The 21,402-nt window shown below is 31.5% G+C and overlaps 1 protein-coding gene and 1 long non-coding RNA gene across 2 annotated transcripts; both read left to right on the forward strand.

Annotated features, from left to right (window-relative positions):
• Positions 1-4,474: 4,474 nt before the first annotated feature.
• LOC145593086 (uncharacterized) lies at positions 4,475-6,271 on the forward strand. Its single transcript, XR_014102545.1, has 2 exons — positions 4,475-4,526; positions 5,202-6,271. It is a non-coding gene; the product is annotated as an uncharacterized LOC145593086 (long non-coding RNA).
• Positions 6,272-8,515: 2,244 nt separating this feature from the next.
• On the forward strand, positions 8,516-15,585 carry LOC145591474 (cytokinin dehydrogenase 7-like). The gene is made up of 4 exons (XM_081647935.1): positions 8,516-9,737; positions 9,841-10,116; positions 11,113-11,375; positions 15,021-15,585. Exons 1-4 carry the CDS (start codon positions 8,994-8,996, stop codon positions 15,346-15,348), a joined length of 1,611 nt encoding a protein of 536 aa, XP_081504061.1. The 5' UTR covers positions 8,516-8,993; the 3' UTR covers positions 15,349-15,585.
• The last annotated feature ends 5,817 nt before the right edge of the window (positions 15,586-21,402 follow it).

Genomic DNA, 21,402 nt, shown 5'->3' on the forward strand with positions numbered 1-21,402 from the left:
TTTAGAAATAGAGACAGTATGTAATTAAGAAATTATATTTTTTTATTATTACATTGATTATTATACATTTAATTTGCATCTCTACTTTTGTTTGATATACATAACTCACAATACAATCTTTACTTCTCAATAATTTATTGTAGTACGAAGTACCCTATTTTGTTCATATTAACTTTTAATACCTCAACAAATTTCATTTTATTATATTAAAGTATTTAAAATAAAAACTTTTTTGTGTGGATGGTGACACTGTATGGCATATTTTACTTGTAGGAGTTACTTATTCAGGGTTACTTGGCGTATAATTTATATGAGGGTAACCCCTGACCAACTAAGTAGCCCTTGAATATAATTAACCTCTGAATCAGTAACCCATATAATTTACCCCTAACTAAACAATTAACCCCTGAATAAGTAACTCTTGACCAAACGAGTTTCTCCTGAATAAGTATCCCATACCAAACGAGGAACCTCATATAAGTAACCTTGACCAGGCATACAGTGTGGTCAGTCACAAATAAAAATTTGTTTTTCTAAAATTTTTTAAAATTATGTAATGGTAAAATTATATGGAGCAACAATAAAAGCAACACCCAACAAAAAAAGTAAATTACATTTTTGTATTGGACTTATTTCCCTACTGCCTTCATACAGACCTTACATATACCCCTACAATGTCGGCCTTAGTTTCTTCCGCCACCATTGCCCCAAAACCTAAAACATCCTACCAAATCTTCCTAAGTTATCTTTAATTTCAACAACTTATTAGGATAAAAATTGAAAAATATAAATTTTTTTGATTAGATGGCAAAATTTTATTCAAAATAGTTTAAGTTTCGGAACAGAGCAGCCCCAAATATTTAGAGAAAGATTTTTTTTTCCATAATTTATTTCTCCAAAATTTTCCCCTATCCGTGAAGTACGTGGTAAATTAACCTTTTGTTTACATTCTTAATCAAAGTTTCCACCTATGCCATTACCATAAGCAATCTCAAAAGTCAATTTTGAAGGAATTATACTGCTCAACCTCTGGAAGAGAAGAACAAGACGAAGTAAAATAGAGCTTGGAATTAGAAGAATTTGATTTTTTTTGGAATACCTATCACTGATAAGGTAATTTGATTTGTTTAATTTATCAAATAGAAGTAATTTTTTTGATATAGTTATTTTGAATTTAGGGTTCTTGTTTTTCAGTTCATTATCATACTTTCAATACTCTGATGGTGAAAATTAAATTGAATGTTAAAATTATCAATTTTAATGCTATCTTGGAAGTTAAAGTGCTCACACTTCATGAATATCATCCTATATATAATGTATTAATCTCCATGGAAGGCACCTGACGAAACTAACCAATCAAGTACTCTTTGAATCCCTTGTAAATTATCTACAATATAATAAATTGATAGTTTGGTCCACTTACTGTTATTATGGAATTCTTTTCATTGTTTTTGTGTTGTGTATAATTGATTATGTAATTGTCATTTATGTACTATAAATAGTTTATTTTCCTGAATTTCTGTTCGCTTAATTTTGTGATTATTTATTTGCAGTTATGTTACAACATCTTTGATGTAATTAACTTGTTTATACATGCTTACCAAAAAAAAAAAAAAAAAAAAAAAAAAAAAAAAAAAAAAAAAAACTAATAAAAACATTTTAATATGATAATTATATAGGAGATCATGGTGTCAAAGAATCGCGAGTGGATGCAATACAAAAAAAGTGACCCTAGGTACAAGATTGGTGTAAAAGAGTTTCTAGAATTTGCTTTTTCACAAAAGAATGCCAAAGCTGTAGTGCCTTGCCCATGTGTTAAATGCAACAATGAAAGAAGAAAATGTAGAGACGAAATAGAGTTAGATTTGCTTAAATTTGGGATTGTTAAGAGTTATACACGTTGGTTGCGACATGGAGAACGGGTTGATGATTCAACAATTCTTGATAATATTATAGATGAGTCAAATGAATACCCATTGCATGAGCATGATGTCATGTCTGATATGCTACATGATGCCTTTGGAGTACAATCTGACAATGTCGTGGGGGACGAGACAATTGGTGTGAGTGAAAGCAAAGATCCTCCGGAAGCAATAAAAAACTTTTACAAACTAATGGGTGATCTTGAGTTAGAGTTGTATCCTGGCTGTAAGCAATTCTCAAAACTGTCTTTCTTGCTTAAGTTATTCCACATAAAATGCTTAGGTGGAATAAGTGATAAAAGCTTGTCTATGATTCTTGATCTATTTAAAGAAGCATTGCCTGAAGGTAACACTTTGCCAAATTCTTTTTATGATGCTCAAAAGATAATAAAGAGCCTTTCCCTTGAGTCTATCAAAATTGATGCTTGTCCTAATAATTGTATGCTATTCTGGAAGGATCATGCTAATACAAATGAATGTGTAAAGTGTCATGCTTCTAGATGGAAAATTGATGAACGTAATAATGAATCTTCAACATCACAATGTAAGCCTAGAAGGACTCCTAGAAAGACAATGCGTTATTTTCCTTTGATTCCCAGGCTTCAAAGAATGTATATGTCATCCAAAACTGCAGCAAGTATGAGATGGCATAGTGATGAGCGTGTTGATGATCCTGATGGTATAATGAGGCATCCAGCAGACTCTAAAGCGTGGAAATTTTTTGATGAAAAATATCCTTCATTTGCCTCTAAACCTCGAAATGTTCGCCTTGGGTTAGCAAGTGACGGGTTTAGTCCCTTTAGAAATGGTCATATAGCTCATAGTACATGGCCGATAGTTCTTATACCATATAATTTACCTCCATGGCTTTGTATGAAGCAACATTCTTTCATTCTTTCAATGCTTATACCAGGTCCTAAGGGGCCAAAAGATAAGATTGATGTTTATTTGCAACCTTTAATAGAGGAGCTAAAATTACTTTGGGAAGTTGGTGCTGAAACATATGATGCTTCAAAGAAAGAGAACTTTAAAATGCATGCATCTTTGTTATGGACTATAAGTGATTATCCTGCCTATGGTGATTTATCAGTTTGGAAAACTGGAGGAGCTGTTGGTTGTCCGTCTTGTAATAGCGATACTTGTTCTGAGTGGTTACCAAATGGAAATAAACATTGTTATATGTGTCACCGTAGATTCTTACCTTTAGATCATAAATGGAGATATGATGGAAGAACCTTTGATGGGAAACAAGAGCTGAGACCTGCACCTAGACCATTATCCGGTGAGGAAGTATTACAGCAAATTGATGCTGAACAAGCTGAATGTAATAAGAAAAAGAGAAAGCGTGATAAGAAAAAGACAAAACAAAATAAATTATGGCGAAAAAAGAGCATTTTTTTTGAATTGCCATATTGGAGTAGTCTTTTAATACGTCATAATTTGGATGTAATGCATATAGAAAAAAATGTGTGTGAAACTTTACTTGGCACACTATTGGATATTGAAGGAAAAACTAAGGATAATTTGAATGCACGTCTTGATCTAGTGGAAATGAAAATTAGAAAGTCATTGCACCCTATAACACATCCTGATAAATCAAAAGAGCTACCTCCGGCTCCTCATACATTATCTTTGGAGCAAAAGAGAGATTTGTGTAATTTTTTGACTAGTGTGAAGTTTCCAGATGGGTATGCTTCAAATATTTCAAAAAATTCTCTCCTTAAAGAACGTAAACTCTCTGGATTAAAAAGCCATGATTATCATGTTATTATGGAGCATCTATTGCCTCTTGCTATACGTGGTTGGCCTAAATCATTGTCTGCTCCCCTTATTCAGTTGAGCACCTTTTTCAAAGAGTTATGTTCTAAGGCTTTGAAGATTGATGAGTTAGAACAACTTGAAAAACAAATTGGTGTTACCCTATGTGAGCTAGAAAGAATTTTTCCTCCTTCCTTTTTTGTGATCATGCTACACTTACCCATTCACCTTGCAAGTGAAGCTTTGATTGCAGGACCAGTTCATTATCGTTGGATGTACCCCATTGAAAGGTAGATAAATTTCATTTTATTTTTATTTTGTTATTATAGTAATAATAATAAATAAATATGTAATTTTTAATTTATTTATAGGTATCTTGGAAAATTAAAAGGGTATGTACGCAATAAAGGTCACCCAGAAGGATCAATTGCAGAAGGTTATCTTTTAGAGGAATGCTTGACATTTTGTTCAAGATATATGGAGGATATAGAGACAAGATTTAACAAACCAGATAGAATTTATGATGATCGTGAAAATTTTCCAACTGATATCCTACCTATATTTGAGACAAGAGGTAGAGCATTTGGGAAGGAATGTGCTCGTTTACTTACTACAAAGGAATGGGAAGAAGTTCACTTTTATGTGCTGAATAATTGTGACGAAGTACAATCATTTATTGAGTAAGTTCCATATATATATATTTTCGCAAGTACAAAGATTCTTATATAGAAAATATATATAACTTTGCTAATTAACTATCGCAGTGAGTACACTCGCAATGTTACGAGTAACAAGAAGATGATTTCTTCTCATAAAAGAGATTTCATAACATGGTTTAGAGATCAAGTAAGTATTTACTTATTCTTATATTTTTTCCTATGTTGAAATATATTTCTTCTTATTTCATAAAATTGTGTAGCGACCACAATGTTTAATATACAAAAAAATTAATATCAATAATCCAAACTACTAGCTTCTTTCTCAAAATAATCCATACTACAGTTTACATTTTACTACTCTCAAGTATTGTATATTGTATATGGGGCTGTTGTCAATATATATATAGGGGGAGGTTCAAGTGAAAGAAGAAGGGGAAGAGGCTGATTTTTTTTAAGCTTTTATATGGGGTCATTATTGTCATTAAATAAAATCCTTTATCTGAGCCGCTCATTTTAATCTGACGGATAGGATTACAAGTTCTCACTATTAAATGAGTTCTTATTGTAAGAGAGGTTCTCACTTGAACCTCCCCATATATATATATATTATGAGTATTTTCTCAAAATAGTTCAAGTAACTTGGCTACCTGGTAAACAGGTTGATTTGCATAAAGTGGGCCCATTTGTTTACATTTTATTTTTTTTAACGTTAAAATACCATCTTTCCTCTTCTTCAATACTATACAATGTACACCATCTTCTCTGTATCCTCTTCTTCCCATTTTTTTTAATTATTGTTCATCATCATGGGTCTTGGAATATCATGGGTCTTTTTTGCTTATTACTTATGTTTTTTTTCCAGTAATTAAAAGGTAGGAGGTAGTGCTTTGTGATTGAAGAACCAATTTATTGGGTACTTTGTTGTTGTATAGTCTAAGGCAATCGAGATTTGTGATTTGTGATGATATTTGGTGGGATTGTTGAATGAAGATGTAATTTTGTAGTTTGTTATTTTTATAACTGTAACTATTGTAACTCGATTTCTTCTTTTTTATGGTTACTATTATACGGAGTATATATGTCTCTATTTTTTTGTTGATATTTTTTTCACTTTTTTTTGTTTGGTGCAAATTAGAACATGAGTACATTCATTAAATTAGTGCATATTATGGTGAAAAGATTGCCATGATTATTAATAAAAAAAATGATAATTGGTTCGAGTGCAACTTCATGGAAACATAATTGACAAGCTAAATCCTAAGACTTATGGTTAAATATTTTTTTTTAACATCATTTTATGATAATCTTCTAAGTTAATTTTTTTTATCTATTTTATAGGTGACAATTTTGTCAAAGGAAAACCATCCAAGTGTTACTACTAACTTAAGAGCATTAGCACAAGGTCCAGATCGTGCAGTGATTTCCTTAAATGGCTACATGGTTAATGGATTTATGTTTCGTACAAAGGACAATGAAAGGGGAAGAGAAACACAAAATAGTGGGATTGTTGTGAATGGAGAAAGTGGAGCATCAATCCTTGATTATTACGGCCTCTTACAAGAAGTCATAGAAGTTCAATATATTGGAGGAAATCGTGTCACTTTGTTTAAGTGTGATTGGTGGGATGTGCATAGTCATGGTCGAGGGATCTATACGGATTGTTTTGACTTCATAAGCATTAATACATCAAAGTTGTTAGCTAATGATCCTTACATATTAGCTGCACAAGCTCGCCAAGTATTTTATGTTAATGATGTTTTGAAGCCAAATTGGAAAGTTATAGTTAGGACCACACCAAGAAACTCCTATGATGTTCCGGAGGTCAATGATCATGACGAAAATAATTATATGGATACTATATATCCATGACCCTTTATTATTATTATTATTATTATTATTATTATTATTATTATTATTATTATTATTATTATTATTATTATTATTATTATTATTTTGACATTTATTTTTATCTTTTTTTTAATATAATTATAAAACCATTATCGTCTATTCTATAGGTTCCTACTTTACATGTGATGTTAATTTTTATATATCATTGTGATTGGATTTTAGCACATACATTTTTTTTTTGTAAGAAACTTTGATTTCTAATATTTATTTTATACCAAAAAAATATAATCAATTATGAGTGTTTTTCATATTGTGGATACTTGCACGAGAGGTTACATGGCGCTGTTTTCGCTTTTAAGTACTATTGCAGTGCTCACATCACATATATATTGGATCAATCCATTACTATTGCACATTGTTTGCACTTGTGATTTGTCTATATTAATTACTCCTACCAAAGTCTTCAATTGGCCAATTTATACGAGTAAAGCACATTACTCCATACTATAGTATCTTATATATATAATTTTTCATTTTGAAGCAAAAAACAAAAACTCATGAGTATTAATTGCTACTAGCTTGGTACTCTTTGTTCCTTTCAAAATTAATACTAACTTCAAGTTATAATAGGACTACGACAAAGACAAAGAAAAAAATAATTAAAAGATATATTCAAGCATTTATTCATAATTACAAAAATTCAAGTTGATACGGATGGTTATCAAAAGTGAAAAACTTATTCTATCTACTAAACTAATTTAATAATAAAAAATAGTGGCACAAAATCATTGAAAAATATTTACTAACAAAATTAATAACCACTTAACCCTTCATCCATAGAGAAAGAGCTCGCTTTTGTTATTTATCTACAATCTTGGCAAACTTATGGTGTTCAACCCATAAAATTAAACCTTGGTGAGAAAAATAATTGTGTGAAAATTAAAGGCTCCAACTGTACAAGATTGAAGAATAACCACTTAATCAATTTCCTTTTTTAGCATTAGTATACATACAATTTCCGATTTTTTAAAAGGCCACTTAAAAACTTTTAGAGCCAACCATATTTTCTTTAATGCTACAAAAAACTTTTAGAGGCAACATTAAATACATTATTGCTAAAACTAACTTTTAGAGGCAAACAAATTTTCACTAATCATAAAAATGAACTTTTAGAAGCAAGATTATATTCACTAATGCTAAAACTATCTTTTAGAGGCAACAATAATTTCATTGATGATAAAAAGAACATTTAGGGGCAACCTATAATCCACTAATGCTAAAAAGAACATTTAGAGGCAGTCATAATTTTATTGATGCTAAATATATCTTTTAGAGGCTATAAAAAATTATTTGCCTCAAAGTTTTGCCTCTATAGATAAATTTTCTTGTAGTGTTTCCTCTTCTCTCCTCCTTTCTTCTAGAGTTTCTCCAAAATCTTTAGGCCGAAAATAGTCTAATTTCCTAGTCTAATTTTTTCAGAAATTAGACTATTTCCGACCCTTTTCCCTAAAATTTCTTTAGTTTTGTAATTTAGGTTTCAATAAATCTACACGAGTAAGTGTAGATACGTCCGTCTCCCTATGGTGGAGTGTCTCCCTATGGTGGAGTTGTTAGTTTTTGTTAGTTTAGTTGTTTGTTTATGTTTAGGGTTTGTTTGTGAGTTAAGGTTTATCAAAAAGGTAATCATCTTTTGCCCTATTGTCAGTTCTTTGGTAAAGATTTATTCGGGATCGCAACGGTTGCCAAGTTTTCAAATGCGTTCAAGTGAATCAGATGAAAATCATCCTTACGACTACAACAAATCGTTAGACCGTCTCTCCGAAAAGGCTGTATATTCCAGCGATGTGTGTGAGAGATGTACCAGTGCAAGACTTTTTTCAACATGGTAGCTTTGATAAAGGAAACCCTAATTTGATTCAATTTTATGTATTTGCTAATGTAGATTTCTTTTGTAGATGTTCGGATGGCTTTTTATTAATGAATTGATTTATTTAAAAAAAAATAACAAATGCATTATTTTTTGCTTAGAAAATTTCAAACTCTCAACCTACTTTATTTCTTTTTCCAACTTAAGTTTTTAACAATAAAAGGTCGGAGTACTCGTAAAATATTTTAATTTTTTTCTCAAGTAGCCATTAAAAAGTTTTCCAATACCACGAAACAAACACATGATTAATAAATCAAAAAAAAAAAAAAGAAACAGAAAAATCTTTTGAATACGTTGAAGTATAAATTTAATGTAAGTAATACGGAGTAATAAAGTAGTGTAAGAAAAAAAGTGGTAGACAAAGAATGTCAATAAAACTCCATAATCCATCTAATAACTTTCCTTCCCCAACTGGATATCGAAACGTATCCTAAACACCCTCCTTTTTCTCCCTTCTCTTTCTCTCTCTTCTTCTTCTTTTTTTTTTCGTTTCTTAATTTTTTTTTCCTTTTTTAAATTTTACTTTTCTCTGAAACAGAAACGTATCCTTAATTTCTGACTTCATTTTACACATTCTTCAACCTTACATATACAGTACATTGCATCTCCCATTTCCCTTAAACAATTTTCTCTTTCTCTCTCCTATTTTTTTAGAATTTGACTCAGTTATAGTATAATTTCCCCAATTTAATTAATTAATTCACTAATTAATTGGGTATCTCTCCCCATTTTTTTCCTATATAAACCCTTCATTTGAACCAGAATTTCAGTACCCAAAAACAGAGAAAGAGTGAGAAAAAAAACAGGGGAGATAATAAAAGAAGGGTTTGTAATAATAATAATAATAAAAATAATAATTCAATTTAATTTCTGGGAAAAATGATAGCATTCATAGAGCATAGTTTCCACCATGAAAACGACGCCGAATCGCGGCAAAACGACGCCGTTGAGGCCGGCGAACAAGGCGGTGAGGGTGCTGAATGGAAAGAAGCGTTGAAAGAAATACAAGGAACAGTTGATTACGACTCAATTTTTACCGGTTTAGCCGGTAAAGATTTCGGCGGAATGAACCGGACAAAACCGTTAGCAGTAATCCGACCAGCCGGTTCATCCGACGTGGCAACGGTGATAAAATCAGTCCAAACGACGCCGTTTCTCCGAGTCGCAGCAAGAGGTAACGGCCACTCAATTAACGGCCAAGCGATGTCCGACAAAGGGTTGGTCATCGATATGCGCGCCATGGGGGACCACCCTTCGTTAAACGTCGTCGTTTCATCGTCTAATAATTCTCTCTCTTACGCTGACGTCAGCGGGGGAGCATTGTGGGAGGAGGTGCTAAAACGGTGCGTTTTGGGGTATGGATTGGCTCCCAGAAGTTGGACGGATTATCTTGCTTTGACGGTTGGTGGGACTTTATCTAACGCCGGTGTTAGCGGGCAGGCTTTCCGTTATGGACCTCAAACGTCTAACGTAACGGAATTGGAAGTTGTTACGGGTAGGGGTGAAACCGTAATTTGCTCTGAATCTATTTACCCTGACCTCTTCTTTGCCGTCCTTGGTGGTCTCGGCCAGTTCGGGGTTATTACTCGGGCGAGAATCCCACTCCAAAAGGCTCCGGACATGGTTTGTGTTATTTTTTTAAACGTTTATCTAGTGATATTTTTTTAAATAAATTAACACGTACTAATATTATTTTTATGTTTTTTTTTGGATTGTGGGGAATTAGGTGAGATGGATAAGGCTAGTGTACTCCGAGTTCGATGAGTTTACCCGTGATGCGGAGTTTATAGTGAGCGAATCAAAGGAGAATTCGTTTGATTATGTGGAGGGGTTTGTGTTTGTTAACAGTGATGATCCGATTAATGGTTGGCCTTCGGTTACTTTGGATTCGGATCAATGGTTTAACCCAGATTTCCTTCCCCCGAGTTCAGGGTCCGTTTTGTACTGCCTTGAAGTCGCGCTCCATTTCCACCACCACCAACATCCTTCCTTCGTTGATTCGGTACTTATACATTCTTTTTCATTTACCAATTATAAATGCACACGTATAGGTTCTGTTTTATTCACATAAATTCAGATAAAATAAGTCCAACAAACAAAGTCATAATCAAATGATTTTTACTGAATAATCAATCGAGTATTGTTATTATTTGAAAATGTATGATAAAATTATGATAAATTTTATTCAATGATTAAAGTACTGGAATGAGTTATTAATAAAACTTCAAAAGTCGTCCAAACTGCTATCCATTAATATTTTCATGTTTTGAAATACTTTTAGGAGTTCTTTTTAATTTTAACTTTTTTTTTTTTTTGAGAGTCCATGACTTCGTTTTGACCTTAAATAATTAAAGTGGGGTCTATTAGTTTGCGGGACCCAATTAACCTGTTTGACCATGGATTAATCTTGTATTTGGGGCCATCTATTTTTTTTACCATTAATTTTTTACCACTTGCACGAGTGACTGAACTGATTTTTTTTATCTCCTTGAGTTTATTTATTTTTTTTTTAAAAAAAATGGGCACTAGAGAGTGTGTGTGAAACTGACCATACGGGTATGTAATGTAATCAACAAATCTTCCATTGGATTTTCTGACACCATAACGTATCGAAACAGCCATGCAAACCAAACTTCCCAAATTACTATTGTGGCCCCCGTCCTTATTTATTCTCCCATCTTCTTTTGTTTGCCCCAATTATCTACCTCGTATTTGATTTATCTCTTTGAATTAGTCTACAATATATAATAACATACAATGCACATTTGATATCTCAAATGTTATTACATATTGACTTTAATAGGACGAGTAAAATGAGACGGAGAAAGTATTCATACTAGTTCTCATGATCCATCCATGTCTATATTAGTAATTGTACTCTTTCCACTTGCTGTCGTATTGCTGATCATTGAGATTTCCTGCTGACGTCCTGGTCCCCCCATCCCCCACCAAAACCCCAAAATGACAAAATAACCCTGAAAATTTGATAAAATTACAGGAAGTAGAGAGGTTGATCGGACGGCTGAGATTTATCGAGGGTCTACGGTTTCAGGTGGACGTGAGTTACATGGATTTCCTGTTGAGAGTAAAGAAAGCAGAGCAACAAGCAACAGCGAGTGGGATATGGGAGGCCCCACATCCGTGGCTAAATCTGTTCGTATCAAAACGTGATATCGTTGATTTTGATCGGACGGTCTTTAAGAAGATCCTCAAGGGTGGGATTGGTGGGCCCATGTTAGTCTACCCTCTCCTGCGAAGCAGGTGATTATTTCTCAACTTCTATTCTCTTTTCTAATTGGTTGTTTCTCATTTTATTTGTGTGTGTGTGTCCCCCCCCTCCCCTCCTATGCCTTTGCTATACTCCACTTGGCTTCCTTTTTTTTGGGGGGTCATTTCTATTAAATTATTTTAAAATAAGATTAAAAATAATATAATATAAATGAAATTGGAGGGGTAAAAGAAAATGGAATGATAATAATAATAATAATAATAATAATAATAATAATAATAATAATAATAATAATAATAATAATAATAATAATAATAATAATAATAATAATAATAATAATAATAATAATAATAATAATAATAAATGGACCACTTAAGAAACAATTTACTTGATATGGAAAGGATAGGAATTGATGTATAAGCACCTAAAATAAATAAAAACCTACTAAATGGCATTTTATTAAGGGACCTCCCCACTAGATAAATGTGGGACTACATGTTTTAGGAGAGTATTTTGTTTTATGATCATCATTCATTATTTTTGTTTTTTGTTCCCCATTTTTGCTTATTAGTTTTGTCTTATTTTCTTTTCAATTGTATGTAAATTAATAAATAAATTAATTAATTTAACCTTTACTTTTCTTCTAAAGTTTTCTTATATGTTAGACATAGATTTTTTATGATCTCCTTTCCTTTCCCTTTACGCATTTGTTGGGATGACTAGGTCAGGTCAGTTTCGAGTCAGATATTTCGTGTTCTCTATAGGTTGACGGGTTATTGTTATGTCATATCGGTCTTTGGGGTGGGGTGGGGGTAAAATTGTAGTAAGTTTAGAATTTTTGACTTTACCTAGCAATTACTTTCAAAAGCACGATCACAACTACCTGGGATTTTTTGAGCATAGGACCTACATGCTTAATTGCATGGATGTTTCTGTTTTAAGCAAATGCCAGCTCAATTTCTCCAACTGTTTTTTTCTCTCAGAGTTTTATTTTTGCCCTTTTTCACGTTGATTTGAACTTAATTACAAATTGTTATAATTGCTTTTTTAAGAGCTTGATCATAATAACTACATGTGAAAATGGGGTCCTAGTGCTTAATTGCATGCAATTCACCTACGTGTCGTCCTTACCATGCTTAAATTTGGATTTTGGACTATGGGAACGTGCCACGTGTTAGCTACACGTGGGACCCACGTCACTATTGGTTTGCCCTCGAAATCGACCTCCTAGGATTTGACACGCTGACTAATTCAATTGTTTTGTATTATAAGGGTGGTTAAGATTTTTCTCATATTGATTGTCAAAATCTCCAAAATCTTGAATCTCTTGTTCTTGGTCCATTAACATTAAATTTTTCGCAACCTTTTTCTAGAACCTCATCTTAAGACTCTTCCAAAACACAATTCTCAAGTCTCCCAAAAAAAACCAAAAAAATTGGCATAGTATGGGACCCTAATCTTCCCTCGTTATTACATGAATATAATATAATATAATATTTTATTTATGATATAAATAGTAATAATAATACTGATATCCCACCATAAAATTGTCCGCTAATTAGGTCATGCATATATTATAGCAATTGTTTGGTGTTTTCTTTGTACTTGTATTTCAGTATCTCACATTCTATAGAAGGTATTTGGTAGGTCATATGTTTGGATAATTGGTGCACCCGTGATGAAACAAATACCAAGTACTTAGTAACTTATATACCTAAATGCTTCTGATTTTGTGGGCCACCATCAACCATATGATATACTTATTAAATCATCAATTTTAACCTTTTCCCTTTTGTTCATTTTTACCTATCAAATACTCGTGTATATGTTAAGGAGAGTCCGGATTACCTATAAGATTCAATGGATGTATATTTGAAGTTCAATTGACAATGTGTGGATATATACTCATTGAATCTTGATTTTTAATTTTTTCATTTTTGTTCGGTTTAACCTATCATATTCTTTCCTATGTACATGTATAAATGAGGATAATTTGAGTCAGGTATAGATTCAATAATAGATGTTTCTTCTAACTTTTTCGATTGACAATGAAAGGAGTAGCTATCTAAACTTGTGAGGTGGCTACTGTCTAAGCTAGGTGTCATTTGACTTCTAATGTGACAATTCAAACTTGTGTTTGCACGTAGTTTTCATTCTACTCCATTTATTCTCGAATATAAGAAATGTTGTTTTCAGGATTTCTTGGAATTTTCTTTTTCAAAAACAAATTTATTATGTTTACACCTTTAGCCTGGCCAAATTATATTGTCTATGGAATCTACTTGGTGGTAGGTTATGGTTGATGTTGAAATTGAAATGGAGAAGTCGTCATTGATAGACCAATAGGCAAATAGATAAATAGTTAAGATTTTGGGTGTTTTCACTAAAATTAAAATCTATCGAACCACAAACTATTTACGAGTTTAAATTTGATTAATCACCTAATACTCGATAAAATTTATACATATAATAGGATATCTCTTATTCTCTTAAGTGGTCCAATTGTAATCTAACATTTTCACATAATTTAAAGGTATTTTTAGTAATACCAAGTAATGATGGTTATACTTTAGAGAGGAAAATGCAGCTTTTAATGATGGATTCTTTTACTTTAGGAATTTGAGAAACGACAAGATGTATTTTAAAATGCCAACCATTAATTATGACACCATAATTTGTCTGGCTCTCAACGGCTGATTTTTCTCTCTCCTCCATCTTATTTACTGGAGTACTGTATCTGTTTCTCTCTCTTCCTTGCCTGGTGGATGACGTTTGTATGGCCAAATTATTTGTTTGTTTGCTGATTAAATTTGTGATAATGCTGTGTTTTGGGTTAAAACCCAATATTTTTGTGCAAAATTCCAAATGTTTTGACAGAACTAGACATTCCAAATGTAGCAACCTTATATTATATTCTCTTCTTAATTCTTAGAATTAATTACACAATTAGTCATGACTTGGTATAAGTAGTAGTTTCTCTAATAGTGTAATTTGAACTAATAATATGATTACTAGTAAATCTAGATGGATGTAGGTAGGTTGTGGGGGAAAGTGAAAACTGATAAAATATGTATTTTGTAAAAGTTCGTATTTAAAGTATATATTTTTATGGATTGATTAATAGTTAAAGTTGATCCGATGGAAATTCAAATGTTTTTTTTTAAGTGGGGATTGTTATTTGTGGACGTAGAAAGTATAGATGTCACCTCAAATTTTGTGAGTTTTTGTTGAAATATGTCCAAATATAGATTTGACAAGGGTTGTGGAATTAGTGATTTTATTGTAATTACCGACAAAATATGCATCTTGTAAATGTTTGCTTTACAAGTATATCTTTGAATAGATTAATGGTTATAATATTATGGAAATTTGAATGTCTTTAGTGAAAACGAGATTATTATTTGTGGACGTAGGAAGTATAGAAGTCACCTCATGTTTGGGTGATCTTTTGTCTTGTCTGGGTCTATGTTGATAAATGTCCAAATATACGCTAGACAAATACTTGTGGAATTAGTGATTTTATATTTTTATAGTATCTTCTAGTAATTACTTGGATTTAGGAATGTACATGTTTAAATACTTATGATAATAATTGCTTTACTTTCTACTAGTATTTGAATTAAAATCGTTCATACATTGCATAATTTGTAACTGAAATATTTTCTTGGTTTGTTCAGATGGGATAGCCGTAACTCTGTAGTAATACCAGAAGGAGAAATCTTTTACTTGGTGGCGTTGCTCCGGTTCACGCCACCGTATCCTAGTGGTCCGCCAGTGGCGGACCTGGTGGCCGAGAACAGGGAAATTGTAAGGCATTGTACAAAGAAAGGGTACGATTTCAAGTTGTATCTTCCACATTACCAAACACAAGAAGAGTGGAAACAACACTTTGGGAGCCAATGGCCAAGATTTGTTGAACAAAAGGCGATGTTCGATCCAATGGCCATCCTTGCTCCTGGGCAGAAAATCTTCCCTAGGACTCATAAAACTAGCCAACTACTGTAATAGTTAGTCATTTAGAAATCTTAATTTTTACTTCTGAAAAAAATACAGTTTCCTTTTCCTTTTTTTCATTAATTTTCTTCCTCTTTTTTTTTTTCAGTTGCCCTGTTGATCTTCATTAATGGGCCAATATTGTTATTAGTTTTTTTATAAGCATTATGAAGCAATGTAAATGAATTTTTTTTCTTCATAAAAAAGTTCTCCTGTTCTCCAATTTATCAACAAATTATTTTAATTCAGTTAACATAGTTTATTACAAGTATTATTTAGTTCAATTATTATTTACTGTGTTGGCCTTGTTTTCAATTTTGTCCAATGTTATTTAGTTATGACCAGAAATTCTTCCAAATTTTGTGTTTTCTAACGATAATTAATCCATTCGTAAATCATGTTAAACTAAAATTATACGATTAATAAAGATGATTTGTATATTATAAGTCAATCCCACTAGTATTTTAATTTAACTGTTATTCTAGTCAAAGTACATGCAAATTGAGATGATTTGTATGAAACAGAATAAGAAGTATATTATATTAAGTCACACAAAATTCACTTAAACCAAACAATTGATTTAATCGATTACGTGACACTAACAACATACAATACGAGTAGTACCTAAAAACTTACAGTTTCACGTCCATTTCAGAGTACTAATTTTAGTATTTGTTTTAGTTAAGTACTTAAGTGGATTAATCTTGTTCAAACACTCTGTTTCTACTTTTGCGTCAATTTTTATCTAGTTTATCTTTTTGGTTTGTTTCTTATGGCTTTAATAAAGGAGTACCTCCTAATTTTTAGATTAATTTTTGCATCAAAAAAAGGAGAATAATTATTGTTTTTTTTAATAAGGAAAAGGGAATTATTATTGATTAATAATTAATTATTATTGATTAATGATCAAATGAAGCTCAATACAAACTTCAAGTCCCAATTACTACGTTTTGAATGAATTCGGAGTGCTCTCTATTCAATTTTAAAACTAATTTGGCTTGGCCTTACTTGAACAACTATCAATTCTACTTCCTCCACTCCTTTTTTATTGGTGACGTTTTGATTCATGACACCATTCTCAAATTAGAGAATCTTCGAGTTTCTTCCTCATGTAGGGTTTTGTTTGATTCGTCTCATCGAGTCCTTTATTAATATTCAATGGTTATAATTTTACAAGTATGCAATGAAAGATATATTAATGGTCTGCATTGACAAGTGTGCAAGTCAAAACATAACCAATAAAAAGCTAAGGAATAGAAAGGAGTATAAGGTAATACAATTATATGTGATGAGTTCCGTCACATCATATCGAAAATGATACTCATATATATAGAAACTAAATCTACATCGAAAAGAGTAGATATGTACGAAATGTATGAACTATACTTAATTTTTCTTTATTAAATTAAACGATTTCGCTTCTTGCTCTCAACCAACCCTCCCTTCGACACTAGAATAGAGAAATAATTAAAAAGGGTCATATTTCTTTTGACACTAGATAATCTGTCTGACGCACTCTTAAGCCATCTATAGAAATGGGTAAGCGATTATTGAAATCCAAGATTAATCTATGTTGTTGAATACTACATGGTATCATATAAAGTAGATAAGAGAGCACAAAACAAAATAAACAAAAGTTAAAATAAAAAAATTAAAAGCACTCAAATTGTGACACATACATATTCGATCCATCATGCAATGATAAGATAAATCTTCATCTCTAGATAAACAAGGAAAAAATTAAAGTTCACATTGTTCATCTAGAGGATTTACTTTTTGTTGAATTAAACAATCTAGAAAACTTTTCCCGAGTTTAATTTTCTTTCTTTCCTTTATTTCTTTTCCGAATAGGAGAGTGAATAATTTCTTCAATTCTTCTACTTTTATCAATGAAAAATAACTTTTAGGAAAGCTAGACATATGTATCAAAGTTGTTTATGAAGGCTATTGGTGGCTTCCCAAAATCTATAGCGTTTCCATAGTCATTTCCATTGGTTTATGTTGGATGGATGAATCCTTAATTAGCTTCTTTTCTGTCAAATCTAGGTAAAAAGAATAGAGAAATAAAAATTGTATAATTGATGTCTCAAATAGTGAATCTACCTTTGAGCTGTCATACTTCATATGGATTAGTTAAATTGCATCATTTTGTTGACCAAAAACTTGTCATAATCTGATAATTATCTCACTTTTAGCAACCCCAAATTTAATACCTTTATGCATGATCTTCTTGAGCATTTTAAGGATAGAGTATCAGATTCTCATATATTATAATGATTTATCAATATACATTTATATTAAATGTAATTTCTTCTTTTAACAGATTTTTGACTCTTCTAATAATTATATTTATCTGTTTGTTTTTATTTTAAAACCTAGGGTTCTGTTTTAGGGTTAAATCCATGCAAAAAAAACAACTAAACTAAATCTACGTACTCGATTTCTACAATTTACTTTTCCCCTTTTTACCTTTCATGTTGGAGTACTATCTTTTTATCTGTTTTCTTTTTACTTATTGGTTTCTTTTCCTAGATTCTATGCCATTTTTTGTATGTTGTATAAAAAGTAGAGAAAAAAAAGGGGTTATTTTCCTTATTTTGAATAGCTTATTATAAGAACATGATTTCTTCTTTATAAAATAATAAAAAAAAAAATATAAAGATTTCTCGTACTAAGCAACCAACCAATAAATAAGCGTTACATGCATGATATAATTCCATGCAAAAAGAAAATGACAAAATAAAAAAAGAAAAGATAAAGCAAAGTTTTCATTTACGTTCAACGGGAAATGTGTCATGCATGGACGTTAGCTACTGTTGTTTGTTAAGGATAGTAGAGAATAGGAAATACTTTTTAGATTTTCTACAGAACTTTTCATACTCTTTGTTTCTACTAGCATGTGATTGTTCGTTGGTCTCGAACATATTAATATTAATGCCTTGCTTTGATTTCATGAATGCTGACATTTGCATATAGTTTCGACTTTCAAATTAAGGGCCTCTTCTGATTGATTGAACTGAGCTGAATTGAACTGAACTTATTAGAACTGAACTGAACTAAACTTATTAAAGTTGAACTGAACTGAAAATAATCTGAAGAGAACATGCTCTTAACTAGTGCAACATTTGACATTATATGATGATCTACGAATGATATTATCAATATTGTGAAAAACTATTTTATATACTTTAAATTTTGTAAAAAACTACCTTATACAAAAATTGTTGTAAGAAAGTAACTTATAAAAACTAAATATTGCTTGATTTAATGATGAAAAAGAAGAGAAATTGGTTATAAGGAGGCTATGGAGAAATTAAGTGGGAAAAGGAGAAAAAAATAATTCAAAGCATATGTCGTATTATGTTTTAATGATGGCCAATACATATAACTAGGATTTCGTGTACTTGTACATTTGTAAGGATAATTGCATCAAAGTTCTTTTTTCTTTCACAACACTTACTACCTCCGTTTTATATTTTTTGCAACTTTGGAATATTTTATGTCTCGCAAATAATACCCCAAAGTTACAAAAAACATAAAACGGAGGTAGTATAAAATATGACAACCGCAATGCATGATTCAGAGAATAGGTTATACCCTATTTAAATGATGGCCAAACGCTTTGCAAAAAGTGTTTTTTTTTTTTTTTTTTTTTTTTTTGGATATGATTTGAGTACATATGATTAATTCGGTAAACGAGATTAGTCAATACCTATCATTTGAACATAAAGTCTAAAGTATCTTTTGAAGAAAGGAAATTTAACATTGAAGGATGATAGAAAATCTAGAAACTTAGCCGTCTTCTAGCCAAATATATTCTTATCTTTTCTAAACCTTCACATATGTTTACAGAAGTTATTGTTTACTTTTATATTGCGATTTTAGGACTTTTAAAAGGAGAATAGAGAGCCATAAAGTTATACTTAGCTCGAAGTTGAGGGATTAATCTTTTGTCTATAAAGTGATTTTGTTGTTCTTTAAATAAAACTCGTAAATGTATCAGTTGAAATACTCCTACAATGTATAATTGAATTATCCCACGCACATTGTAGAATGAATTAGAGATAGATTAATTAATAACCGTTTTAAATTGATGAGTTATTCGATCCTCCCATTATCAATCAATTTTAGGATAAAATTTCCTTACAATTTGGTGGTTTGTATTCACTAGCCCTCCTTTTGGGTACTATTTTATCATTGCCTCCCCCCCCCCCCCCTATTATTAAGCACTCGAAAGCAGATGAAAGTAAGATAATTTCAACCTTAAACATTCTTATTTGACCAAATTCGAATCTCAAACAACTCTATAAGAATCTGAAAAAATAAAAAAAAAATTAAAAAAAAAAAATTAAAAAAAAAAATCTTATCAAGTAAGCTAAGTCTTACCTTGTGAAGTTGTAATACAAAGATTGCTATTGGACACTTGAACGCAACAATTCCTTTGCCAAATACAAGCAACAATAAACGGCCCTCTTTAGATGTAAACCACTAGTTTTATTCTCCTCTAATTGGTAATTGGACTTGTTTTATTATTTAGCATAGGTCCTTTTTGTTCATACTAATTATGCAGAAATTTTTTGTCTCTATTAGTTACTTTTACACTTTAACAGTTGGAGTCATGAACTCATGAATCATAATAGTTTAGTTGACTAGAAAAGGTTCCCATCAAAAATTCTAATACTAATTGTGCAATGCATATGTGGGCTCCTCTATCAATTCAATGGACTCACTTCACAATCAAAGGGTGAATAACATACATCCAGACAAACTTTAGTTGTGCCAAAACTTTTGCCTGTTTGAACGGTAAATATTGTAAATTACACCCAAACAAACATGGACCTTGTATGGTTCAACAACTTACTCTAAATATGAATTTAGCCATGCACTATTAATCCAGCTAATGGGAAAAAAGCTAAGATGGTTATCCCAAATAATTAGATTTCCTCCCTTAAAACAAAATACAAATTTTACCTTCCACCGAAAAACTATTGGAGAGCTTCAAAAGCTAAAGGTGAAAGAATTTGCTAGAACTTCAAACCAGTTTTTATCCGGTTGATAAAGTGCTGGTGGGTAAATTTTGAGTGATAACAAGAACACAATTTTTTATATTTGGTTGGCCAAACTGTGTGACTGGGGTTACTCGAGTTACTCGGTCATGGGTTACTTCAGGGGTTCGATCAGAGGTTACTCGGTTAGGGTTTACTTGAGGGGTTCTCAACTCGAGTAACCCTTGACCGAGCAACTCAAGTAACCCTGGCCAGACGATGTGACCAGCCAAATAGAAAAATTCCCCCGCCACACTAATACTTTGATGGTGCGGCGCTTCACTTTCATATTACTTAAATAGTTGAATTTTCTCATTTACTTTCTCAAATGGTAATATTTTTTTTATCCCTTAGAGTTTCTCACAAACACAAGCTACTGAAAACTACAAATTAATTAATTATTAGCCTAATTATACATTTATACTTCTAATAAGTTACTCACTCCTATTATAGTCCAAAATTAGTGTTCACAAAAAATCTTCAATCTTTTTCTGACATATCATACTTACCTTCATTTCACACACACAAAAAAAAAATTCTTCAACAAAGTACGAGAATAATGAGTTTCCCATGGTTATTGGTGTTATAAAGGTCACTTCTAAGGCTTTATAGATTTTTGCTAACAAAATCTAAATGTGGAGCTAGCTGTTTTGATGGTACATATTTTAAGGGGTTTGGTTGGTATGTATAAGAATATAGGATGCCTCATGCCTATTGCTATGAAACAAAGATAAGGACATAAATAATGGTATCTAGAATTATACTGTAAAACTAAAATAGTGGTCTTGGTCTCTATTGTCTATGGACCACTCCTTTGATGTTAAATGAGAGATCGTGACAATACACATCAATTTAGACCACAAAATATAAACTCAGAATTACAGAATTGGAATGACTTTAATTATGACATTTTCTGGACAAATATATGCAACAGGTTCTTAAATATTATTTTGTTTGAGTAATGATATTATTCCTTATAGTGCACAAATGTACATTCTAATATCATTCATCTTACCCCTTT

Source organism: Chenopodium album, chromosome 18 (assembly GCF_948465745.1).
Source record: "Chenopodium album chromosome 18, dcCheAlbu1.1, whole genome shotgun sequence".
In the NCBI taxonomy this organism is placed as follows: domain Eukaryota; kingdom Viridiplantae; phylum Streptophyta; class Magnoliopsida; order Caryophyllales; family Amaranthaceae; genus Chenopodium; species Chenopodium album.

Bases quoted from the DNA above. Each gene is read 5' to 3' on its own strand.
- LOC145591474 (XM_081647935.1), top strand. From the start codon at position 8,994: ATGATAGCATTCATAGAGCATAGTTTCCACCATGAAAACGACGCCGAA. The intron at 10,117-11,112 runs GTACTTATACAT...ATAAAATTACAG, and splicing joins ATCCTTCCTTCGTTGATTCG to GAAGTAGAGAGGTTGATCGG. The intron at 11,376-15,020 runs GTGATTATTTCT...TGGTTTGTTCAG, and splicing joins TACCCTCTCCTGCGAAGCAG to ATGGGATAGCCGTAACTCTG.